This window comes from Astatotilapia calliptera, chromosome 14, assembly GCF_900246225.1.
Source record: "Astatotilapia calliptera chromosome 14, fAstCal1.2, whole genome shotgun sequence".
Lineage (NCBI taxonomy): Eukaryota > Metazoa > Chordata > Actinopteri > Cichliformes > Cichlidae > Astatotilapia > Astatotilapia calliptera.
The window spans coordinates 33,596,700-33,616,407 of record NC_039315.1 but is presented as its reverse complement, the minus strand read 5'-3'; the positions used below and the strand labels follow the sequence as shown (position 1 = coordinate 33,616,407).

At 42.3% G+C, this 19,708-nt stretch overlaps 3 protein-coding genes across 3 annotated transcripts; 2 read left to right on the top strand and 1 right to left on the bottom strand.

Annotated features, from left to right (window-relative positions):
* Positions 1-2,306, top strand: LOC113035682 (TLC domain containing 3A). The gene is made up of 5 exons (XM_026191293.1): positions 1-253; positions 670-753; positions 851-1,070; positions 1,142-1,237; positions 1,743-2,306. The coding sequence occupies exons 1-5, from the start codon at positions 132-134 to the stop codon at positions 2,016-2,018; spliced, it is 798 nt and encodes a 265-aa protein (XP_026047078.1). The 5' UTR covers positions 1-131; the 3' UTR covers positions 2,019-2,306.
* A 104-nt stretch (positions 2,307-2,410) lies between these two features.
* On the bottom strand, positions 2,411-10,094 carry gemin4 (gem (nuclear organelle) associated protein 4). The gene is made up of 6 exons (XM_026191286.1): positions 9,871-10,094; positions 7,287-9,275; positions 5,666-5,822; positions 5,294-5,558; positions 3,274-3,963; positions 2,411-3,069 (listed from the first exon to the last, which is right to left on the bottom strand). The coding sequence occupies exons 1-6, from the start codon at positions 9,878-9,880 to the stop codon at positions 2,836-2,838; spliced, it is 3,345 nt and encodes a 1,114-aa protein (XP_026047071.1). The 5' UTR covers positions 9,881-10,094; the 3' UTR covers positions 2,411-2,835.
* Positions 10,095-10,949: 855 nt separating this feature from the next.
* LOC113035681 (tapasin-like) lies at positions 10,950-19,027 on the top strand. Its single transcript, XM_026191292.1, has 8 exons — positions 10,950-11,069; positions 11,398-11,509; positions 11,651-11,827; positions 11,907-12,182; positions 12,470-12,799; positions 14,383-14,709; positions 14,879-14,962; positions 18,949-19,027. The coding sequence occupies exons 2-8, from the start codon at positions 11,461-11,463 to the stop codon at positions 18,975-18,977; spliced, it is 1,272 nt and encodes a 423-aa protein (XP_026047077.1). The 5' UTR covers positions 10,950-11,069; positions 11,398-11,460; the 3' UTR covers positions 18,978-19,027.
* Positions 19,028-19,708: the final 681 nt, after the last annotated feature.

Here is a 19,708-nt window from a genome sequence, read left to right as displayed (position 1 = left end):
AAGTTCAACAAACCATCAGAGAAGCTAGTTGCCGTTAGCTTACTGAAATACGATGGTGTCCCTACGGCAGGTGTTGGTATGTAGACTGTGTTAAAACGGTTACGGGGACCAGGAGGAGGCCGGCTAACATAATGCTTTCTGCTCTGGTCTGTGGCGCTCTGGTGTTCCCTGGACTTTTCTGCAGCTCCAGAAAAGTCCTTAAATCCACTTTCACACAGTGGAGCGACGCTGACGTGGTTTGTGTCAGTGAGAGGTCAGCATCCACACGGGTCACCTCATCAGACTACGTTAACACAAACGCCAGTTTAATGTTGTGTTGTTTATCTGTCTCGTTACACACACTGCGGAGATTTGCTTCCTTTGTCACATTACTAACAGGAAAGAGCAGCTAAATTCGGCACATATATAACAAACCATAGAGGCGTTTTTGACGTAAGGAATCCTCTGATTCCCGTTAAATATAAGCTTGACTTAGATTTTAGAATTTGACATAATAATTTGGTTATGTGTTTGTAGGATATGTGCCGAAGGCACCACATTACACGCCTGTGAGGGTTTGAATATTCATTGCGTGTGCAGTGGGGACTATTAAAAAGCCAGACAACAAATAAACGTGCATGTATTCCAGTGCAGTTCTGTCTACCCAAACCGTTGCTTTGCTTACTTTAGGCTGGTTTCTGCCATACATGCTTCTCTGGCTACTGCAGCTGGAGTCACAGTCATGACATCCTGCAGGGACGTCATGGCTGACAGGTTAGTGTTTCATAGTTTGTTGCACATGAAGACATGAGTTATCATTAGATTGTCAGTTTGTTAGTTCAGTGAAAGTGTTTCCTGTCTCTCTTCACAGTCACTGGCTGGTGAACGCGTTTGTATTGTTTGGAGTGCCCTACATGGTCTTTGACATCTATGCCATGTATCTGAGCCACTACCATACTCAGAAGCTCAAAGGTCATTCCAGCTCATACAGCGGCCACTCTCTTCAGACAGTGAAGGCTTTTCTCATCAAGGACTCCATGTTGGTTCTTCATCATATGGCCTTGCTTCTCATTTTCATGCCCATCACTCTGGTGAGAACACTGAGGAGTCTCTTCCGCTTTGTGTGTTCAAGCTGACTTGCCACTAAATGTTTGATTTGCAGTTCTTCAGAAGAGGACTGGGGGACTTCTTCATCGGCTGCCTGTTCATCACAGAGTTCAGCACTCCTTTTGTCTCCATTGGAAAGATTCTCATCCAGGTAATGCATGGGATTTACCTTTAGAGGAAGGCTGACATCAAGAAATCCCACTAGTGGCAAGAAAAGGTCTGCTTAAATGACAGCACAGAGGCTTCGATCTTGGCAGCACAGGAACAGGACCTAAGCTCCCGATCCATAGATCGAGGAGTCTCCCACAGCTGACAGGACCAGAGTGGCAGACTGTACAAAGACACCAGAGACTAGCCAAAACATATGGGTGTGAAAATCTGTCACACTAACAATTTCAGATCATCAAGCAAATTTACTGTTAGAGAAAGATAATTGATTTAAATACAAAATGCAGTTTTTAAATGATGAACCTACCTGGTCCTGTGTTTTTATTGTGGGACCGTGTGCAGGGTTTATAATGGTCATGTACAAAAGATTGTGTTGTAGTACGACAAATGGCATAAATTCTTATCATGTTTGCATAAAAGTGTTTTGTGTTACGCACATGGATGTATTAGGGAAGTCCCCTCACCATCTTTCTGTGTTTCATATCCAGCTGGGTCTCGACAACACCAGACTCCACAGGATCAACGGCATCATTGTCTTGCTCAGCTTCTTCACATGTCGGATCCTGCTCTTCCCCTTCATGTATTGGATGTATGGCCGGCAATTTGGGATTCCTCTGCACAGAGTGGTCTTTCACCTGCCACTGCAATGCAACGTGGGTAACCTAGTGCTCCTGGCTCCACAGATCTACTGGTTTATACTTCTGTTGAGGAAAGCCAACAGACTGTACCTGAGGCAGAGGAAGGGGCCGGCCCGCAAAGACTGAAGACTCCATGATTTTCAAAAAAAAAAAACAACACAAAACCCTCAGATTATTGCTACAGTTAATGAAAAAATAAGTTTATTATTTTCATAATAAACTTAAGTCAGATTTAACAGGAGAGAGTTGTTTAACTGTGACTCTATCACATAGTCTGTCAGCAGTGCTGTTTTCTTTTTGTCTGTTCAGCTTTTATATGTTAGAGCCTCAACAATGTTACCCAACTACACAGAATCTGTTTGTATAAATTAAAGTCACTTTAATGAATATAGGATGAAATAATAACACACTGATGATGACTGAGTGCCCCTGGTGTACAGTACACACATTTAGCTTACGTTTTCATGCTGTCTACAATGTTAATGCAAATAAGAATAACTGCTCAACGTGTTGCAAAATATGATTTTAAGTTTGGTTTTTAATTCACAGAGAGTTCAAGCTTGTTACTTCTTAACTTGAGTTCAGTGTGACAGATTTCCTCCTTATTTCCATCTCCATGCTTTCATTCTTGCACCCTACATGAGTAGTTTTGTGTCCTGCCCTCACATACAGCAGGTCCGTGTCTCATTATATTAAAAATATCTTTTCTATGACATCACATAGAGCCAAGAATAAAAAAATAAAGAAAACTATTTGGAGTCGTCTCCAGCCTGAGCTTCTGGCTCACAGGGATAACTTGTACATACACTGACATCATTAGCGGATTATTAGAGAGGTGCTCATATTAAACATGACCTTAACATTACACTGTTGTTAATCAGCAGGCATATTCAGGATTGAGTTTTTGCAAACTCAAAGTGCTCAGTGGGAAACAGCAGATAGATCAGTGTGTGCATAATGCTGCTGAGGACACGAGCTGAGCAATTTTCTGCTGCAGCATAGCCTTCATCTCCAGGTTCTCCAAGTTGTCTGAGATGGTAGAGAAGAAGTGGCGGGTGTTGTCGCACTCCAGTGGGGTGCAGCTGTTTGGGAAGGCGGCCATAATGGCCTCGTACTGACTGAGGATCTCCAGACTAGAGAGGAACAGAGGCTCACATTGGCCTCCTGGCATCATCACCTGAAGGGAAGACACATTTCACCAGTGAGCCTGTAGTCCTGACTCAGGAAAAGAACACACCGAGAGAACTTTGTAGCAGTCAAATACAATGGCATATAACACATGCTGATCCAAGTGCATTACTAAATTTGAGCAAACATGCTGCTTGGTTATAAGAGGAAAAAATTAGCCAATCAGAGACAGAATGGTGTAAAGAAGTCGTACCTGGACGTGCTGAACATGGCAGAAGAGCTGGCTCAGAACAAAAAGAACTTCCTGGCTTGGAGCAGTCTCCTTCTGTGAATCCTTTGATATCAGAGGAGTGTCTCTGGCTTCTTTGGACTTTGGACATATGAGAGTTGGATTTGAGTCTGTGGTCGCTGGCGTTTTAGGAGGAGTTGAAGCAGAAGCAGTAAAAGCACCAGATGAAGGAAGAGGCAGTTTGGCTCGTAGTGAATTCATCATGTCCCTCACAGCGTGGGCGTATAACCTGCCTACGTGTGCCCAGCCATTCGCCGACAGCCAGTCAGAGCAGCTGGAGCCGCAGAGTAGCTGCAGGACTCGAAGCAGGAGGACTGACAGGCGGAGTTCATATGAAAACTTCCTCAGGTCCAGTAGGGGCAGAAAGTCCACGTACTCCAGAGAGAAAGGCACGTGAAGGCGGCTGGATGTGATCAGCTCACGGAGGCCTCTCAGCAGCCTGCTCCACTGGGAGACGGAGCACCAGGGCAGCATCTGAGTCAGAGCCACTAGCAGGCCTTTGCTGAACATGCTGACGTGGTCAGGTTTGTGCTGGTCCAGAGTGAGACAGGACAGCATGGTGCTCTGCAGAGAGTCAGATATGGAGCAACACTCCATCCAGGCTAAAAGACCTGTGCCCAAACCATACGAGGGAAGGTCCACACCCAACCATTCCTACAGGACAGACATAGTGTTCAATGCAAACTGAGAGCAAAAACAATCAGCTCTAGAGAAACCACACAAATAACAGTATCACATATTTTTTTTCTCAAAAAGTGAGCCTGTGAGCCAGATTTCAATGTTAAAATGCCCAAATTTACAGCATTAAAAATTTGGTTTACAGCCTGCTACAAAAATGGCTTAAAGGTCTACAGGCTGAGCAGCATCTGCTGATTGAAAGCCTAAAACTTGTACATTACGGTGGCCCGCAGAGGTCAAAGAACACCAGCAAATAGAAAAATCATTTAAAAAATGGAAGTGTTTTTGTGGACATAATAACAGATGGCTGTTTAACAGCTAATAGCAAACATGTACAGTATCTACAGTTTTATATGAATCTTGTGTTATCCTGCATCGTCTTCTCTGACGAGTCCTCTTCTTTTAAGCATGTCTCAGTGTGATCGTGTGCATGTTTTGGTTCTGGTCACTTCTCTAGCCGGTCCATCACATTATTGTGTCCTGATTAACACTTCAGTTGTGGTTTGTGTGCTTTTACGCGTTTTTCTATTTTCTGTTTTTTTTAAAAAAGTTTCAGTTAATTTGACCTTTCAGGGCTTTCGAGTTTTGATTTATCTGATCACAGAACAGTTTGGATCTATCGATCCATTTATGAGCTTTGCCTCAGAGAAGACGGCAGTGTTTCTGGATCATATTCACAAACAGTGATTTCTGGAAGCGTTCCTGATTTCTATGATGGAATCATGGCTGTTTTTTTTTTTTAATCCATTGCTTTCTGAGGGCCTGTCCTCTGCCACAGAGATTTCTCCAGATGCTTTGAACTTTTTTGAAGTTATGTACCAGAGATGATGAGATACTCAAAATCTTTGCGATTACATTTCTTTGCAGACTGGTATATCTCTGCCCATCTTTTACTTCTGAGAAACACTGCCTCTCAAAGATGCTCTTTGTACTCTGTATTGTTACTGACTTGCTTCCAGTTAACCCAATTAGTTATCAGCCACTTGTTTTAGTAACACTGACTTTTCCAGTCTTTTAAGGCCTTGTCTTAAAGTTCTGCCTCCAAATTGAAAAGGAGATTTTTTTTCTTCTTCTTCTTTTTTTTTTTTTTTTTAAAAAAAGGTACATTTTCTCAGTTTAAACATTTGACACGTTGAGTGTTGTACTTTGAATAAAATGAGGGTTTAAGATGTTTGCAAATAAATTCATTCTGTTTTATTTATGTTTTACCCAGACCTGGGTTTGCATTTTCACAGATTGGATGTTGATACTTGACACTGTTCTTCAAAGAAATTCAGGAGTAGGCGGGTTCCGCAGTAGGACATACCTGTTCAGGTAGATCACACACAGCAAGTAGAGAGGAGGGCACTTCATTTTTAAAGTGCTCCCCCCACACAGGGTTCAGCAGGAACTGAACCGTCCAGTCCAGCTCTTCCATCTTGTTGTGGAGCCAGAACAGCGCTCGGGACCAGCTGCTGGGGGCCGCTGCCACCTCCGCACCCACCACCTGCCCCAGAGTGGTCAGCACTGACAACAGCAGCTCCTTCATATCCATGGACCAGATGTGGAGGTCTGGTGGTTGCTCCCAACATCTAGGAGGGATCAGGTGGGTTTAAGTTGAAATCAAATGATGTTAAACGCTATAAAGGTTTAACAGCTCAGAAATAAAAAAGTGGAAAGCTTTACTTATGATACAAACCTGAGAGTCTGGTTGTGTAGCTGGGCCAGCATGTAGAGGAGGGGGAAAGGAGAGCAGTCGAACACCCAGTGAGGAGTGGTGGCTGCTTCCTGCACGTCCACAGACAAAGCAGTCTGAAGAAGCTGGATACTCAGCTCTGCATCCACAGAACAGTGAGCTGGCAGAACCACAGAATAACTATCAGTGACAAATAATTTACTTTACATCCCAATGCATTTATGTGACAGCCTTGGGTTATAGGTAGATTAGCCAAATGTAACTTAAAATGAATCTACAGCTGTGGTCAGAGGTTTCCATCCACTCATGTCAGGTTGATTTGGGTGACTTTTCATGATTTCCTTAACCTGTTTCTTTTCTAGGCTGGAATGCTTGTATAGCATCCATCTGTAATGACTTTAAAAAAAGAAAAAAATAGGGTGCATGTCTGAATGCAAGTTTGAATTTATTTTAGATTTTCTTTGATGCACACAGGGCCAAGATTTAACATACAGGCTCTCATATATACATGCACCTTACTAATATTTGATTAAATGTGCCTTTAACCACACTTTAACCAGATGCTTTTAGTAGTCATCTGCCTTAACTCTGGCTGCTATTTAAACACTCTTATTGGCAGAATTGGTATTTAATTTAAACACATTTCATTTAAATTGGTTGGTCATAGTGCACAACTTTTAAACAGGGTTCAGTTCAGAACTTTAGGAAGGTCATTCCAGATACTTAATGGAGCCAGCTTTCAGCAGCTAGACTCTGTGATCACCAGTTCAAACAACTGTATGTAAGAACAAGTACACTGTAATTGAACCGCTGTTCCAATTTCTGGAAAAGACAAACAGTCAATCTCAGATAAGATGAAAGTGGTTCAGGGACAACCCAGGGACCATCAAGCCTGCCTTTAACTGGAAACTTCTGGAACAGCAGCATCACTGTCCACAGTGAAGAGTTGTTGTTTTTTTTTTTACATCGCCATGGACCAAGAAGGTGCCGATATAGAAGCCCCTGTTCCAAAATCGACATCTTCACACTTAACTGACACTTGCAGCTGCAGAGGCTTTCAAACCTAAGAATGCTGTACCTGCTGTCAAGCATGGTCGTGGTAGCATCATGCTCTGTGGCTCAAATCAACAGTCAGATGGTTGAAACGTGGATAAAGAAGGCTGACGTTACCGTAACCTTCTGGAATTCCCTTCCTAAAGCCCAGACCTCAACTCTAGTGGTCTATGCCTGGAAACCAATAATTTTGAATAACCTATCAATTCTGCCAAGAATTATGCCAGATGCTTATTGGTAACTACTAAAAGTGTCTGATGAAGATGCAACATGCTACGGTACACTTAACCTTTTCATTTAACATTTAGAATTTTGACCCTGTCAGGATCAGTGAAAATAAATTAAAACCTGTGAATCCAATTCTTGTTTGGGTTTTTTCAAAGTCATCACACATGTATGCTGTACAATCATTCCACCCTGGAAATGTTAAAAGCCCAGACGTGATGGAAGCACCACGTTTACCATGACATTCATATCCATGACGAGTGGATCTAAACTTTTGATCACAACTGTAAAATGCTAATAAAATAGCTAATGTAGGTTGTGGTGAACATAAACATGTGATATTCACCTGTAGCTGAGAGGTTAGGCAGGACAAAGGTTTTCACGACTTCCTGAGGTGACAGAACGCTTTCCCTCTTTCCTTCTCCCTCAGCTGAAGTGACGGGCTCCATGAGCAGACCCAGAAACTTGAGGAACTGTTCTTTTTCAGTTGCTAACAGTGACTTGGTCTGGATCATGTCCTGTAAACACTTGCAAAGTAAACTGCACACCACATTTTTCCTCCCTCCATCTCTTCTTCCCCTCTGCTCTCTGAGTCCTGGCAGCTGTTCCAGGATCTTAGCCATTAGAGAGAAAGCTCCTTTGTTGAAAACAGCCGAATGACAGCAGGACCTCAAAGTGGCTTTGGGGTTCTGAAAGGCCACTCTTGCAACTAGAGAGGCTGCCGTAGTCAGATTGCCCTGTGAAGCTCCCACTGAAGCTCCGCCCGCCCCCTGAATGATGCAGTTGAAGGCCATGTTGAGCTCCTGTTCAAACCCATCAGCTAGAGCAGCAGGTACAGAGCACTCGAAGAACCCCCTGCTGGATAATCTCAGCATGGCAGCCAACGCTTTGTTCTGGTCTTCTAATGTGAGTGTGGAGAAAATACCTGAAGTGATTTTCAGCAGTTTGTGACACTGCCTCACATTAGCGCTCTCACTATGGAGTCTGCTCATTAGGGTGGAGGCGAGGCTCATGAGGGTGCTGTGCTGCCGGAATGCCCCCTGGTTTTTTTCCAGGCAGTCGAGCCAGCGATCCGCACATTCTGCCCATAATGGCTCGCTGGCAAACAACGCTGCAAAGTCCTCACAGTCTTCCAGGTGATGGGTGATGATGACAGCAGCAACCTCTGCGCTCACTTCAGGGCTGCTCTCTGCGGCAGGGAGGGACAGTGACTTCAGCACACCTCTGAGTGTATCATTCTCTCCTTCAAAGTCGTCACTACCAGCTCCGGGTGCTTCCTCTAGAGAAGCCAGGACCCTCTGGATGCTTTGTTCTAGCTGGAAAGCAGAGTAACTAGGGCTGGAGTGGTCACACTGACTGAGAACACCGCTTTGCCAAAACTGTGCAAGCTCTGTGATAATCCTCAGGGCTTCACTCAGCTTCATCTGCCGCAGATTAAACTGAGAAGGTGTGTGAGAAGCACGCAAGTCTTTCAGAGCTTCCTGAATCATTTCAGGACTCAGCTTCTCCATGTTCTCCTCCCTGGCTCGGAGGATTTTACACAAACAGTCCAACTTCTCTTTAGCTGGAAGCGCCACGTTTTGGTCTATCAGGAAGGTTGTGTAAAGAGCATCGAGGGAAATGGATAAGGCCTGAAAGCAGAGGTCAGGTGAGGATATGTGACCTTTCATGTCTTTGAGTGCGTAAAGAAGAATGTGCAGAATATCTGCTGAATTTGGCGTGTCTAACTTTAACCTCTTTGCAGCCTGAGGGGACAGACTGGAGGACTCAGAGGAGAGGCGAGCAAGCTGGCTGGCAAACATCTTCTCTATGCTCTCTTCTTCTCCAACCTCCTCTTCCACTCTGCCTTTCCACAGCTCCCACCAAACCTCCAGAAGGAGTCGGACATCGTCTTCCCCTATGGGATCGCTCCTCACATGTTCCACCAGCCTTTCCAGCTCAGCACAGATTTGAGCGTGAGGAAGATGCAGGAGGAAACTGGCAAAAACACCCGCAGCTGCTGCTGACTTCACCAGCTCCAGCAGGACGACACGGCTGACCTCAGGGAGGCTGTTTTGGAGAGAGAAGAAAGGGTTCTCCCTCCAAGCAAACTCAACGTTCTCCTCAGCCTCTCTGCACAGCAGCTTCAGCCACACAACACAAACCATCCTCTTTTTCCAGCTCTCAGCTGCTGGGTTGGGACAGTCACTGACTTCATCCTGTCTGCAGATTTCTTTGAGTGCTTCCAGGATCACATGTCCCACCCGGCTCCAGTCTGCTTTCTGAATGGTGGACAGAGATGAGGGGGAACACAGCTTATCAGCCAGGAGGAAAGCTCCCTGAAGCACTGTCGAGTCTGAAAGAACAAGAGAAAAGGCATCAAAACTCAAATTTGCCAGAGGAAATGGATTTTTTTCAAAATTTTTAACTGTCCTCTCGGCTCCTTAAATTAGCCTAAAATGGCAAAGCTGCGCAAAAAACAACACAGTTGATCTTAAGACCAAAAAATGCCACTTTGAAAATGGCTTTTGACTGGAGATAAGCTGAAGTTCAACTCTGGTTCATCTTAAGTTGACAGTGGAAGGAACATGGTCTGAAGCCTGAGCTCAGAGAGGTTACTTATATCTCATTATTTTAAATCGTGATCTTGTATATGAACATCCACACTCTGTAGAATAAGGTATTGGTGTCTATTTTTCAGTTCCACACAGAATGAATACAAGCTATATAAATATATATAGAAAAAAATGGCGCTGCTCTGTCATTCTCACACACATACAGCAGAGCGGTTAGAGAACAGCATTACCTCTTAAACTGCTAAAGCTGATACTGTTTAATTTTGTGGGGGTTGATTATGGCGAAAAATCTCTGCACATGCAACATTAACTGTAGCAAAACAGAAATTGTGACTCGTGTTTTCTGTATGGGAACGTGAGGAGTGTAACGGTTACCTTTGTTCATTATTAGTGCCAAAGCTGCAGAGTGGACCTGGATGCTGAGAAGCTAGTTTGCTAATTTTAGTTCCAACTATAAGCTGTACCACAGCTCTAATACTTTACATCAGAGTATAATGAAGTAGAGAGCAAACACGATACTACCTCCCAGCAAAGGTTTCTATCAGAGTGACACAAACTTCGTATAAAGCGCTTCCGCTGTTAGCGTCAGCGTGTGCAACCAGAGAGTATTCATGATCAAGAACTCCCACTCTGTGGATTTCCGGTTTCATAGAGGGCGCTCTAAGCATATGGCAGAATGAATAGAGCTCTATTCAGCCCCAGAATGTCATTTTTGTTGGGTAAACAATTTTGGTTATTGTTTTTTGTTTTGTTTTTAAATATTTTCCTTAATAGTTAATAGATGTAGCTTCATTTTCACATTTTTATGGTTTCCAACATTTCGGTGTAATACAAACAGCACCAAGAGCCGCATAATGCATCGACTACTTTACTTTCAGGCATGAAACACACAGCCGCGGAAAACGTCTGACAGTAACTTCCTGACAGTGATCACCTTCGACCACCACTTTTTTTTTTCCTATTTCGTTTGGTTTCTTATTCAACCTTTTCAAGATGTTGTTGCACTAATGTTGTCTCCCAACGAGAGATTGTAATATGTGCATAAATTTAATTAAAGTACGAAAAAAAACAAAAAAAAAAAAAAAAACCTTCGACCACCACAAGCAGCGTGTTCTCATATGCATGATAGGTTTTGTTGTGGTTTAACTACGCTCCCAATATCTAAATAACGTATGATGTAGATTATTAGACCTAAAATCGGGCATGGAGAAATAATTATTTGAGTGCTTTCGCTACATTCACAGCTATTATTTGAGGACTTTCAGGCGAACTAAATAGTGAAACGAGATTAACAGGAAGTGACATGACTCTCGTCCATCAGCTCTGGTGCCGGAAAGACTAGTAAGGCTGCTGTCGTCATGCCCTCACAGCGACATCTCAGGGCAAAGTCAATACTACGAGTTTTATATAAAGTCAAAAGCAAAAGCACCTGTTGCAAGCTGTTGACTCCTCATGAACTCCTGTGAACTATTTATTAAACTATGTGGTGCGGTGGTTCACATAGTCACATTACAGCAATCCTGAGTTCGAATCAAATATGGAGTACATTTGCCCCGTGACTCCAAGTACACCGGGTACCGCTCACAGTTTAGAGTCCGTTTGTGTGGTAATGGATAAAGTAAAATATGCACCTACCAGACAGACCTCTGGCCACGTGGCAGCTGGGATAGGCTGCAGCTACAATAATGTTACGTCTAACATTAAAACAGGAACGCTGTAAAAAGAACTAGGACATTGTATCCTGATTTATTTATTTATTTATTATTTGCAACTTCCTAGCATATATTCTCGATTTTATTAACTTTTTTGATTATGATTAATGTTTTTTTAAAGGTTATGTTTTCGAGCTGCTCATCACGCCAGAAATCGCACTCCTTTTTTCTTTTTCCTTTGAAATGAAAGTGAAAGTGTCAAGAGAAACTTTGTGTGGACATCGGACAACAAGGAGTTCGACAGTGGAGAAGAATGAGGGTTTTAATCTTGAGGATTTTTGTTTATTTGTATCTAAGTGCAGGTGAGTTATAGTGCAACACGTTGTCACAGATTAGCTTAGGTCAGTTTGTGCGTGTTAGGTCAACAGTGACTATAGATATTCTAGTCTACCGCATGAATTCCAACGGCTATGCTGTCTGACTGATGTATTCGTGTCATTCAGGTGTGTGGAGTGTCCATCAGATCCAGTGGCTGCCTTGTTACTTCATTGATGAGCGTTTATATTTGAACAAGGACAACCACACTGAGACTCGGGTCATCCCCAGAGAGGCTATACTTCAGTTTGGTCAGAAAGGAGATGCTCCTGTTAACCCAAACGCCATCACTTTCCTGGTCATCAGTGAGTTACTGCAGCTTGCATGAGGAGAAGGCTGAAAAAACAACTACAGTGTGTTAGTGTTTATTTTATTGTCTTCTAGGATCAAAGTTGGATCTGCTGCAGTATGTGGAGGGGGTGGAGGCAGAGCAGCTGAAGTGTGAGCTGCACAGATACAGCACAGAGGGCGGTTACGTCCGCTGGCCTGTCCTCGGTGCCCGGGAGTACAACCACTGGTTTACCTGCATCCTCAGACACAGCAGGGGCCGCTTCACAGTCGCTGGCACCCTTAGACACCCCTCTGACCAGCCTCCCCCAGGGCAGCCAGACTACCACAACTGGTCTGTCATCGCTGACAAAGAGGTACTCACCACCGCAGGTAAACTCACATATGAGGATTCAGTTTTTTTCTTTTGAGCCATACAGACCATCTCCTAGGGGTTTGTTAATTGCCTGCCTGTTGCAGTGGCAGAAGTTCAAGGACAGAGTGCTGAAAAGAAACTGTGTTTGTATCTTGGAGATTAGAGTAGAAATAGAGAGACAGTTATAGTTATATTGACTTGGAATGGTGGATGGCCAAATAATTGTCATGTCATAGATACAGGAAGTGGTTGTCACCTGTTTGAGTAAAGGACACTTGTGTTGTTTGTCACACTTTTTCCACAGTCGCCATGGTCATCAAAACACAGACTCCCTCAGTTAAAGCACGCCTGAAGTCCCAGCAAAAGCTCCACTGCCAGTTTGATGTTGACCACAAGGGTGCAAAGGTCACTGTAGAGTGGCATAGGCACCGCCCTGGTGAGAGGACCAAGCTCTTCAGTTACAACAGGCACACAGGACAGACTGAGGGGAGCGGTGTCGGACTACGTGCCCTTGCGGCTGGAGATGCCTCTTACACCCTCGCCTCCACCACAATGATCAGTGAAGGGACCTACATTTGTTCAGTGTCCGTGTATCCACTGTTCACCAAGGTGGATATATATCTGCAGATTGAAGGTACATAGGATTGGATCATTCCCTAAATGTCTATACTACCAGTCAAAAGTTTGGACACACCTTCTCATTTAATGGTTTTTGTTTATTTTCATGACTATTTACATTGTAGATTCTCACTGAAGGAATCAAAACTATGAATGAACACATATAGAATTATGCAGTAAACAAAAAAGCGTGAAATAACTCAAAACATTTTATATACTTTAGATTCTTTAAAATAGCCACCCTTTGCTTTGATTACTGCTTTGCACACTCATGGCATTCTCTCCATAAGCTTCATGAGGCAGTCACCTGAAATGGTTTTCCAACAGTCTTGAAGGAATTTCCAGAGATGCTGAGCACTCCTTGGCCCTTTTGCCTTCACTCTGTGGTCCATCTCATCCCAACCCAGCTCAGTTGGGTTTAGGTCAGGTGACTGTGGAGGCCAGGCCATCAGGCACAGCACTCCTCACTCTCCTTCTCAGTCAAATAGCCCTTACACAGCCTGGAGGTGTGTTTGGTGTCATTGTCCTGTTGAAAAATAAATGATGGTCCAACTAATAGAAAACCGGATGGGATGGCATGTTGCTACAGGATGCTGTGGGAGCCATGCTGGTTCAGTGTGCCTTCCATTTTGAATAAATCCCCAACATGTCACCAGCAAAGCACCCCCACACCATCACACCTCCTCGCCTGCTTTTCCTTAGTGGTGCTTTCTTAGCAGCTATTTGACCACAAAGGCCTCATTCTCACAGTCTTCACTGAACAGTTCATGTAGAGATGTCTGCTACTGGAAAATCTGCGTGGCATTTATCTGGGCTCTAATCTGAGGTGCTGTTAGCTTGTGATTTCTGAGGCTGGTGACTCAGATGAATTTATCCTTAGCAGCAGAGGTGACTCTTCGTCTTCCTTTTGTGGGGCAGTCCTCATGTGAGCCAGTTTCATCGTAGTGCTTGATGGTTTTTGGGACTGCACTTGGGGATACATTCAAAATTTTAGCAGTTTTTCAGACTGACTGATCTTCAGTTGTTAAAGTAATGATTGACTGTTGTGCTTGCCATAAGAAGCTGTGTCCAAACCTTTGACTGGTACTGTATATGTTGTCAGTACAAACAATGAGAGTAAGAAACCTATTTTTAAATAGCTCTTTATAGCATTTTATTACTTTGACCTTCAGATCAATCTATTGACCTTGAAGGAAATGTAAGAGGTCAAATGTGACATGATATTTGAAATCTTTATATGGTACTTTTTATATGTTGTCAATATACAGCACCCTTTTAAGAATCTCAGTTTTAATGAACTGTTAAATCCATTTGTTGGATTGTTACTCCACTACACTCCACTAAGTGTGGTCAGAAACTTTTTTTTTTTTAAATTATTCTGTTAAGTGTGTAACCTGAAATGCATCTTACCAAATTTGACTTCCTAGAATTCTGGAACTCAGACCAAATCTCAACTTTTAAATGTCACCAGTTTTGACCTGAAAGAATATTAAATTAAAACGAGTGAATTAAATAAAACAGCCCAGTTACTATAATAAATGTCTGCTGTTAGGTATTGAAATTACTATTATTATTTATTTTTCTCTCTCCTTTCCTCAGAGTCTCCCCATGTCTCCCTCAATGTTGCAACCACCCTGTTATTGCAGGAGGGCAAGGACTTGATGGTTAAGTGTGAGGCAAATGGCTACTACCCTCGGGATGTGGAGATAATTTGGTACGAGGAGGATCCAGGCACTCCACATCCCAAGCCACTAAACCATAGTGTTCTGTTCAGCCACAAAGTAAATGGGGACATGACCTTCTTGCTGTCAGGTGTCTTCTACCTCCAGGCTGCGCTCAGGGACTCTGGGAAAAAGTTCACATGCAGCGTCTCCCATCAGTCCCTGAAAGTGCCCATAACAAAAAGTTTCACCCTGATTGTGGAAGGTGAGTGTCAGTATAAGATAAGATAAGATAAGATAACCTTTATTAGTCCCACACGTGGGAAATTTGTTTTGTCACAGCAGGAAGTGGACAGTGCAAAAGTTATGAGTATAGTATAGTACTAGGAGCTAGCAGCTGGGAGGAGCAGAGCCTGATGTGTGTTCTGTTTCAGAGCCAACAAACTGGATTTTGTACCTCGTTGTGGGCTCTGTTGTGATCCTGCTGTTGTATGTGAAGCGGCGCTACCTGCACTCAGGTGAGTGATACAGAATTCCAGCTAAATGACACCTGAGGAGCACGTGCTTGCTGTTTGGGATCAACTGACATATAAAGCATGTTCAACCCCAATTTTAAAAAAGTTGCAAAGTTGTGTGTAAAATGTAAAGAAAATAATATAAATAACATATATTAGAGAAAATGATATTTATTCTACAGAAAATAGTTATTAATATAGATAAATAAACAGAATCGATGATTTGGAATTTAAAAGAAAATGGAAAACATGTAAAAAGACTAAAGTGACAAAATTTACGGAGAAAAATACTAGACTATTGAATTTGATGACAGCAACATATCAGAAAAAAATGTTGGTGCTGGGCAAGAAAAGTCTGGAAAAGTCTGCAGTACTGAAAAAAAGCGGGAGAAACATTTTTGGAGTCAGTAACATGACTGGGTATAAAAAGAGCATCTCAGAGGGGCAGAGCTTCCCAGAAGTGTCTAAGAATTGTTTGACAATTTCAGAATAATGTTCCATAAAATTGCAAACTTTAAATATGTCATAGTTTCCTGTACATAATATCATCAAAAGGTTCAGAGAATGTGTCTAAGGGACAAGGTCAATTTCTTTTTTAAATAGTTGCATTGAAGCATTAAATTTGATAGTTAATCAAATAATATGCCACCTGGCAAATGAAAGGCAACAGACGATAGACAAGGCAGAATATCCAATCAGAATTGGGCCATGCTTTAAAAACAGGGATTCTGTCATGGAAATCAATGCAAAGCTCACGAACGCCTCTACAAGTGAGTGTCTGTGAATACAGGTCACATCCACAAATGCAGGTTGAAGCTCTGTCACACAAAGAAGAATCTAAATATGAACTTCTGTTAACCCAGAGCTTCACAAAGTGTGGGGCCCGCCCCCTAGAGGGGAGCGCGGAGCCATTGCAAGGGGGGGAAATATGAAATATGAAAAGGGGAAAATAAAACCCAAAACACTTGGAAACTGCTAGCACAGGGCGCCCACACAAACGCAAAGCAGGAGATGAAGCATCGCATTGCTGAATATATTTCCAAACCAACTTCATTCTAAGCCAAAGACTAGAAAATATGGTGAAGCATATTTTCCCTTTGGTTTCACCTGCACAAGTGCCGAGGTTGGTCTCCCCCTGCATAATTGGTTTTCCCTTTGTCGGGAGCAGCGCTGGGCTCTCCAAATCACGGACAAACAGTATCCCACATTCTTGAGTTTTAGTTCACAAAAACTTATTGTAATGACTAACTACTCCTGACATTTCGGAGATGTTAGCCCTTTATACAGTAAAGTTACAGCGGGATAAAAATAATATCAGGCTCATCCTGCCACGATTTGTTCCCCCGGTTCAAATCACGGACAAACAGTATCCTACAGCTGTTTATGTTTTTGAACCCATTTTGCACAGAGAGGCATTTTTTGAAAAATGTATTGATAGCAATGTTGAATATTATTACACAGGAAAAAAACAACTACACGTAAAATAATCACACCGTGACGCCTCTGCCTTTCTAAATGGAGGGACAGTAACTGTGTGTGTATGTAAGCGTGGAAAACCTGAAGATAGTCAGATTAACAGTATTTTGTCTCTATCTGCGATTCTGCAATTCATCTCATGTAAACAATAACGTGGCGCACAGCGTGACGTGAAATTAGGCACATACCTTTGACGTTGCGTGACGAACTCTGTATTCCTCGTCCACACGTAAACGCAAAAAAGGAGTTTTAAAAAATCTCAGTTTTCGGTGACTTGAACGCCGTTTATGTGTGGACGAAACAGCTGCGTTTTCAAAAATACCCGTGTAGGTGTGGACGTATCGTAAAGGAGTTAGTCGTTTATTTTATTACTACCTGTAATTTATTGCAGATTACTTTTATTTGCTTAATTGTTTACTAAATGTTTGAGGTGTGAAATAAACCGCAATGGAACAAAATATGGGTGTGTGTGGTTGGAGGATGGCGGGGATGGGAGGGCAACATTTGTCTTGTAAAACAAAGGGGGGCCTAGCAAAAAAAGTTTGGGAACCACTGTGTTAACCAAAGCTTATGAAAAATGGACTGAAGCTAAAGGAAAAAAGATGTTCTGTGGTCAGATGAATCAAAATGAGAAAGTCATGAACCAAGGTTCACACTCAGTAGGGACCTAAAGGCAGACTTGATACAAAATTCACAGGAACTATGTACAGATTTATTTCTTTAACATAAATGATCAGGAACAACCAGGGGAACGAGAATATAACTCAAGTCGAGGAAACCGGGAACTGAAATGCCCTGAGAATCCGTGATGGGGACTGTGGGAAGCTGCAACAGAAAGGGAACAATTACTTGTGTGCAGGAAAACAGAGAGTTAAAACTAAACCAGATTAAGAATGCTGTGGGTTACAATCAGAGTCAATATTCAATACTTGAATAAACACAGAGGTTAAGAGAGCCAAGTTAACTAAGAGTGAATAAAGGACTGGCGTGGAGCAGCCATCCACGGTAAGTGAAATAGTTTTGGAGTAATTGCCAGGGATGGAAAACAGGTGCGATACTGATGGCCCAACCCAAGGGCGTGGCCACCGAGGCAACCTGAACGCTCCCCGGCTAGTGTTCCCATTGACCATGACAGAGAAATTCTTTTTGGAAAAAACAAGTTCCCAGACTTGTTATCAGGGAAGTTCAAAAGCCTGCATCTCTGATAGATTAGAGGTGCATTAGTGTTTATGGAGTTGCCACCTTCCAGGCAGTTCTGGGACTACAGGTGCAGCAGGTGGTGCTTTTCTATTTGTGCTCTATCCTTTTATCTTTGATATTTTCTCCTATTTTCTCCCACTTGCTTTTTTTTTCTCCTGCCTGTTAGCTTAGAAATGGTCATATTACACTGTAATAACTGAAATAACACTAATAGAAATGAATACAGAAACGAATACAGAAACACACAAAATGGAGGAGCATATAGAGATTTTATGGCGCTCATCTTGGAAAAGCGAAATATGTTTGGCACAACATGGGAGTCAGCTAATAATTCGGATTACAATTAGGCAGGACAGGTTTAATGGGGGGAAAAGTTGTTTTTCTGATCTAGTTCCCTTCTGGGTTTTTAGTCTATTTTGTATCCATTTAGTTTGTTATGTGTTCCTGCCTCTGTTGTGTTCTTGTATCAGACCTAATCTCATTTCGGTATTGTGGCACTTGCTCCTTGTGTTAGTTTACTGATAATTGTGTAGTGTTTCTAGTTTGAGGCCTTAGTTTTACTTCTCTGGGCTCTGTTCTGGGTTATTAGGTTGTGTTCCTTTCCTCTTTGTAATTCCATGTTTAGGTACTTCATGTTGTATGTTAGGCGTTGTTTGTCTCCTGTGCTTGTGTATGGTTTAAAGCCTGTGGTGTCATCATTCCTGATTTTTTTAATTTTTTTTTCCTTTATGTCCCAGCCTTATCAGTTCACTCCCGAATCCTGATTTCTGCATTTGGGTTTGATACACTCAATATACAGCTCTACACCATAGAGTTACTGCCATCAAATTCCGTCCACCCATTCTCTTACATTTATCCTTATCAGGGTTGCAGGGTATCTGGAGCCTATCCTCAGTCCAAAGACATACAGTTATTGGGGTTGAGTTAAGTGGTAATTCTAAATTACCCATGAAAGGTTGAATGTCTCTCTGTGTTAGCCCTGTGACAGACAGGCAGCCTGTCCGGGGTGTACCCCGCCTCTCACCTTGCAGTAGGTGTGACAGACTCCAGCCCCCTGGGACCCTCACAATAAATAAGCCATTAAAATCAAAATGAATTATTTGTGTTTCTTTAAATTTTCCATTTTATCAGTTTTAACATTTGATATGTTTTCAATGTTTGTGAATAAGATATGGGATCATGAGATGTGTAAAGCATTATATTCTGCTTTTATTCAGATTTCATACACTGTCCCAGCTCTTTTGGGACTTGTTGTATCACATGTGAGATGCTGAAGTTCTTTAAAGTAATTATTGTTTTTTTTCCCTTCACAGTGTGGAGAAAGTTGGTGCAGGTAAGGTGATATAAAAACAAAAAACAAAAAAGGGAATGGCAAGCACCTTGAGATGACTGTTGTTTTGGTGTTGTACAAATAAAATGGAATTGAATTGAAAGGAAGAAAGGAAGAGGTTGTGGCCACAGACTGAATAAGAGAGGTGAGCTGCTAAACGAGTCTTCCTTCAGAGTCTTCACAGATACATCGACGGACTGAGGGCTGGTGAACTCCTGCATTCCATGTGTGACAGTGAGGCAGTGCATTACAACTCTGCTTAAAATGATGTGTTACCAGCTAGTGAACTGGTTGACTTGAACAAGTGTTGTATTTTATTTTATTTTTCTTTGTTAAAATTCATGGTAAACATTACAGTTTTGTTTGGGTCATTAAATTTCAGGGCTTTTTAAGAGAGGCCCTTTTTTTAGTTTGCAAAAGGGCAAAAGTTTGATGGCTTCTTTTTTATCAGGTATGAAGAGTTCGTCATGTTTTATTAATTTAGATATCAGTGATTGAGACATCCAATGTAAGTCAATCACAAGTCTGTTGGCAAATAGTTTTCTGAAGTACTAACAAATAAGTAGTTACTTTTTATTACAGTTTATGCTCCACAGATTACTCTTTTGGATTCAGGATGTTATCCTGTATACTCAGGACTCTTTCAAAGATTATGTGAATCAGAGCTGAAAACTGAGGATCTGAATTCAGTGATCCTGATGATGGCTTCAAAGAAATATACAGGGACATACCAGCTCACAGCT